Below are 5,517 nucleotides of genomic sequence, written 5' to 3' on the forward strand. Positions count from 1 at the left end.
CAAGCTTGAGAACCATTCTTCATGGTTCGTCATATGATTTGATGCTCCAAAATCAACATACTAGACCTCCTCCGGCTTCGTGGTACGTACTCCCATCTGGTTTTCCTGGTGATTCATCGCAAGTGTGGGGCCCGTTTCGGCTCACCCTGAGCCTTTGGTGAGGTGCAATCAATGAAGCCTATCTGCATCACCTCGGTTCGATCCGACTCTATCCAAATCGGAGCGCTTCTTCTAGCACTCGCTCTCTCTATGGCCCTTCCTATTGCTCCCTCTTGGAGAACACATTTAATTACTCCTCCTGAGTAATCAGGTCAAGGAATCGTGGTGCGTAAGAAGAGACTAGGGACCCAAGTAGGGGTCAAATCGTGACACCCTTTAATGGACACTCCGAGAACAACTACTACCTATTCGTACTCACGTTCAACAGACCGAACTGCAATAAGTAACGATAGATTTAGAATGAGATAGACATAGAGATTGACCCACAAGTCTATATATTGACCCACATGAGTTATGAGGATAAAGACAAAACATGAGTTACCAAAGACAATAAGGAAAAAGACAAAACAACAGTTACAAAGAAGTAACGGCTAGTTGTTACTTCTTTGTATATATATATGGATGAAAGTATTGTTTAGATATGTGTGTGGTACTACATCTAGAGTTTTCTATAGGTTCTTACATTGCAATACACCTGTTTTAATATAAGATCTTACCTTGTTCTTCATTCTAGAAAACTCTCTCTTGTTCTCTGTTGTCAATCCAGTCCATTATCTTCTGAACTTTTCTTACATGGTATCAGAGCTAGGTTGCACAATATGAATCTCATACTCCCCTATAACCAACAAAACTCACCACAGATTTCCTGAAATAAACAAATCTAAAAACTATCACTATGGCAAGCTCAAGCAGAAAATATACCTTGGACAAATTAACGGAGAAAAACTACAAAATCTGGAAGACTCGAATGGAGTTGCTACTTGATGTTGAGGAGCTCCTCGACATCACAACTGGCGCTAGTCCAGAACCTGCAAAACGAGAGTCAGACGAATGGCATGAGTGGCAAAAGCTGGATAAAAGAGCTAGACTAGAGATAATGTTAAATGTAGATGAAAAGCAGTAAGAAATTATTCGAAAACTCACATCTGCAGCTGCAATGTGGGCAAAACTGAAGGAACTATACGAACCTCAAGATGGTACAACTAAACTCCACACCTTAGCTACCCTGTTTAATATGTGTGTTTTAAAGGAAGAAGAAGATGTTCCTACCTTCTTATCAACTTGGGAGGCAGCCATGGATGATGCAACTACCGTCAGCAACTGCATCTCAAAAGACATCAAGATTGGATTAGTGTTAAGCAAACTCCCCGAATCTTGGGGAACATTCATCACTATGCATAGTAGCACGACAACATTGTTTGAGCTACTTACTAAGATCCGTCATGAAGACATTCGACGACAAAAGAAGAATAATGCTCAACCGATTGCAATGGCAGTCTCCATCAATCGATTCCAAAGGGGTCATCCAACAAACCAACAAAGATACTGACCTGAAAAAGTAAGAAATAATGAATCTAATAATAACAAAACATACATCAAGAGTGAAGCACAAAAATACTATGGGAACAACTCACGACAAAATGGAAGCTTTAGAATCATCTGTAGATATTGCAAGAAGGAAGGACATACTGATCGAGTATGTCGCCTCAAGCAAGCAGAGAAGAACTCCAACCGACCCCAGGCACATACTGTGGTTATCCAACAAGAAGATGATAGAAATCCAGCATATTCTTTTGAAGAAGCACCTGAACAAAATGGAGAACCTGATGAAGAAGAGTATATTCAAGCATATAATGCAAACACATTTGAAGAAAATGAAGATGATAGCACCTGGTTCTTGGATACCGGAGCTACTCACCATCTAACATATCAAAAAGACTGGTTGGACAACTATCAAGAGCTCCCAATACCATTGAAGGTCACCTTCGGAGACAAAGGTCAAAAAGTGGCGGTTGGGAAAGGTAATATCAAATTAAGACTCATTAGTAATCATGTTGTACAAATTTCAGATATATACTTTGTACCTAGAATCGCAAAACATCTATTATCTGTGGGACAAGCTACTGCAAAAGGAATGACAATCAAATTCAGCAAACAACAAGCTACCCTATACATCCAAGATGATCAACATGAGATAAAAATTGTATGTCCAAAACAAGGGCAACTATATCCTGTCAAGGCGAATCTTGGAGAAGCATTAGCTGCTGAAGTACATCAAGGAGGAGGAGACAATGCGTCTCCCACCTATCTATGGCATTGCCGGTTCAGTCATCTACATACACCAATACTCAAGTTCTGTCAAAATCAGAACCTAGTAAGAGGTTTACCTTCCACAATCTTTAAATCTATTGATATTTGTGAAGGATGCATGTATGGGAAAATGGCTCAAAAATCATTCCCGCTAAGTAACTCACTCTCCGGAGCAAGGTACTTTATAACATTTATTGATAACACTTTGCGATTTACAATGGTTAACTTTCTTAAACAAAAGGGAAATGCATTCAAAGCATTTTGTGCATATAAGAGCTTTGTTGAAAATCAAACACAACTTAAAGTTAAAGTAATAAGAAGTGACAATGGTGGGGAATTTGTTTCACAAGAATGGGAAGCCTTTAACGAAAAAAAGGTATATTTCATCAAAAGTCAACTGTCTACACACCTCAACAAAATGGGATAGCCGAGAGAAAGAATCGCACCTTATTAAATGTTGCTAGGAGTATGCTGAAGACGAGTGGAATGGCCTCAAGATTCTGGGAAGAAGCAGTCGCCACAACTTGTTACCAACAAAACAGAACCCCTCACCAAGGTATAGAAGGACAAGTGCCATACACCATGTGGTATGGGTACCCACCTGAGATATCACATCTTCGAGTATTTGGAGCAACTGCATTTGCATATATACAACCTACCAAGAGGACAAAACTTGAGGATCGATGCATCAAAGGAAAATTTATTGGATATGGGGAGCCATATGGAGTAAAAGCATACAAAATTTACCTTCTTGATACAGGTAAAATAATATTTAGTCGTTCTGTGGAGTTTGATGAGAAAAGTCTTTTTTCTAGGTCATCATATGTAATGAAAGAAACCGAGAGTGAACACCTTACCAAGGAAATCACAAAGTTAAGACTTCCTCAAGCAACATCAATGGAATTTAAAAATGATGGGACAAGCATCATCAATGTCGAACTACACAACAATCATGGTGCGCCAACAACTAATGCAACAAAAAACAAAGGAGAGAAACTTAACCAATTACCTCATTCTCAGATCTTAACCACTCAAGATGAGGGGTTGGGAATCTCTGCTGCGAAGACCGCCACCAAGCCTATGATTACCAAATCAGCCACTCGAAGTCTCGAACCTGAGGATGTGCTAATGCACTACTACCAACAACCCAACAGCTCTCCTTCAACATCCAAATGTCGAAATTGTGAATCTGAACATACAAGTTCAGGTCACCTACAACCTTACACCTTAGAGTATCCTCAAAATCTCAAAATTGGTAGTCAATTTTTCCGCCAATCTGATGCTCAAAGCCCCGAAGGTGAACAAGTGTATGACCGGAGCCTCGAAAGCAACAATCAATCCACTGCACAATATATTACTCGAAGCCTTGAACCTGAGCATACGAGTGGCGACCACATCCAACCCTGTGCATCCTCCATGACTGCAAGAAAACAAAGCTCCAGATCTGAGAATATGGATCTCGACCGCCTAAAAACCTGCAACCTCTCCAAAACAACCTTAAAAGACAAAGAAATTAGGGCTAAAAAGACTAAGGTAAGGTTACTTAGTGATATCTATGATGCAACTAAGGACGAGGTGCTTGAAAAGTCCACATGTCACTTCGCAACAGAGACGGAGTCCGACATATCCATCGTTGCAGCCATCATCGAAGGAGACAACTACGACACATCTCCAATTCTCACCTTCAAGCAAGCATTAAAAAGTAAAGAAACAGACAATTGGGTTGCGGCAATTAAATCAGAATTCTCAACACTCCAAAAGAATCACACATGGACATTAGTACTGCGGCCTTGTCACGCCAATGTCATCACTTGTGAGTGGCTTTTTACAAAGAAATATGATGCCCTAGGTACTCCCGTGAGGTTCAAAGCGAGATTAGTAGCTCGAGGATTCTCACAAATACTAGGTGTGGACTACCATGAAACTTTTTCACCCACTCTAAAGATCATTGCACTTCGATTGATTCTTGCCATTACGGCATATTTAAATCTTGAACTTCATCATGTTGATGTTGAAACAACGTTTTTACATGGTGATTTAGAAGAAGATATATATATGGAACAACCCCAAATGTTAGATAATAATATAGAACCTAAGTATGTATGTAAACTTAACAAACCTTTATATGGCCTAAAACAATCCCCTAGACAATGGTATGCCAAGTTTCATAGGTTCCTCTTATCAATCAAATTTCAACAACTTCAATCGGAACCTAATATATATATAAGGAAAACAAGAACAGAATTCTTACTCTTGGGAGTCTATGTAGATGATTTACCTATTGCTGGGACATCGGAAGACTTGGTAATGGAATTTATTGCTGAGTTATGACAACAATTCCCTATCAAACATCTTGGGCCACTAGAACATTTTCTTGGGATTCATGTAAAAAGGAATCGAACTCTAGGTACACTCTCCCTATCACAAGAAAACTTTGTTGATAATATACTAACCAAGTTTGATATGTTTGAGTGTTCTCCAATCTCCACTCCCCTCATAGTACCATGCAAATTATCATCTGAAGATTCACCACATACAACTGAAGAAACTTACTTTATGAAGAATATCCCGTATCGCCAAGTGTTGGGGAGCATTCGATACCTCGTCAGCTGCACCCGACCCGACTTATCTTTTGCCACTGGATACCTATCAAGATTCATGGAGAATCCAGGAGTTAACGATTGGAAAGCACTTAAAAGAGTATTACAGTATCTAAAGTACACAAGGGATATGACACTTACTTACACATCATACTCTAAAGCCCAACATTCAAATATCCAAGGCTGGCTATCAACACCACTACATGGTTGGACGGATGCAGATTGGGGGGGGGGACAAGGATACCTCTCGATCCACCTCTGGCTATGTATTCCTATTTGCAGGTGATGCCATTTCATGGCGAACAAAGAAACAAGCTATTGTCGCCCTCTCTTCCACTGAAGCAGAATATATAGCAGCTACTCACTACTAAGGAAGGATTATGGTTGAAGTCCATCATTGATGAACTTGCCATCCTCAAAATTTCTGAATTCAAGTTATGGTGTGACAACCAATCCGACATCAAAATCACTAAGGACCCCAAGATCACAGAGCAGAACAAGCATATCCGTGCACGACATCACTTCATCTCAGAACTTCTTGAAGAATCTAACCTTTCGATTGGACATACTTCAACACAAACTACGTAGGCTGATTTTCTTACCAAGC

The 5,517-nt window shown here is 39.9% G+C and overlaps 1 protein-coding gene and 1 long non-coding RNA gene across 7 annotated transcripts; both read right to left on the bottom strand.

Annotated features, from left to right (window-relative positions):
- Nucleotides 1-935: 935 nt before the first annotated feature.
- Nucleotides 936-1,800, bottom strand: LOC147856041 (uncharacterized). Of its 2 annotated transcripts, none has more exons than XR_015530735.1 (4): nt 1,690-1,800; nt 1,432-1,550; nt 1,270-1,326; nt 936-1,028 (listed from the first exon to the last, which is right to left on the bottom strand). It is a non-coding gene; the product is annotated as an uncharacterized LOC147856041 (long non-coding RNA). The 2 variants fall into 2 exon arrangements; XR_015530736.1 differs by having other exon boundaries at nt 1,635-1,800.
- Nucleotides 1,801-3,059: 1,259 nt separating this feature from the next.
- LOC147856042 (uncharacterized) lies at nt 3,060-5,299 on the bottom strand. Of its 5 annotated transcripts, none has more exons than XR_015530709.1 (5): nt 5,052-5,288; nt 4,864-4,956; nt 3,854-3,992; nt 3,320-3,730; nt 3,060-3,121 (listed from the first exon to the last, which is right to left on the bottom strand). XR_015530709.1 is itself a non-coding variant. In XM_087329601.1 (5 exons), the coding sequence occupies exons 1-3, from the start codon at nt 5,205-5,207 to the stop codon at nt 3,989-3,991; spliced, it is 249 nt and encodes an 82-aa protein (XP_087185727.1). In that variant the 5' UTR covers nt 5,208-5,297; the 3' UTR covers nt 3,060-3,121; nt 3,320-3,730; nt 3,854-3,988. The 5 variants fall into 5 exon arrangements, 4 of the variants coding, with proteins under 4 accessions (XP_087185727.1, XP_087185728.1, XP_087185725.1 ...); XM_087329601.1 differs by having other exon boundaries at nt 5,056-5,297; XM_087329602.1 differs by having other exon boundaries at nt 3,320-3,992; nt 5,056-5,299.
- Between the last annotated feature and the right edge of the window lie 218 nt (nt 5,300-5,517).

The sequence above is a fragment of the Azolla caroliniana genome, unplaced genomic scaffold (genome assembly GCF_043228905.1).
Source record: "Azolla caroliniana isolate FFs.n. ecotype wild unplaced genomic scaffold, voAzoCaro1.0.p SCAF_13, whole genome shotgun sequence".
NCBI lineage: Eukaryota > Viridiplantae > Streptophyta > Polypodiopsida > Salviniales > Salviniaceae > Azolla > Azolla caroliniana.

What these genes read in the sequence shown, in the direction of transcription:
- LOC147856042 (XM_087329599.1), bottom strand. Translation starts at nt 5,207, where the DNA reads ATGAAATGGCATCACCTGCAAATAGGAATACATAGCCAGAGGTGGATC. An exon ending in TGGGCTTTAGAGTATGATGT is followed by an intron (nt 4,957 to 5,055) that starts GTAAGTAAGTGT and finishes GAATCTTGATAG; the next exon opens with GTATCCAGTGGCAAAAGATA. An exon ending in TACGGGATATTCTTCATAAA is followed by an intron (nt 3,731 to 4,863) that starts GTAAGTTTCTTC and finishes GTTTTCTTGCAG; the next exon opens with TCATGGAGGATGCACAGGGT.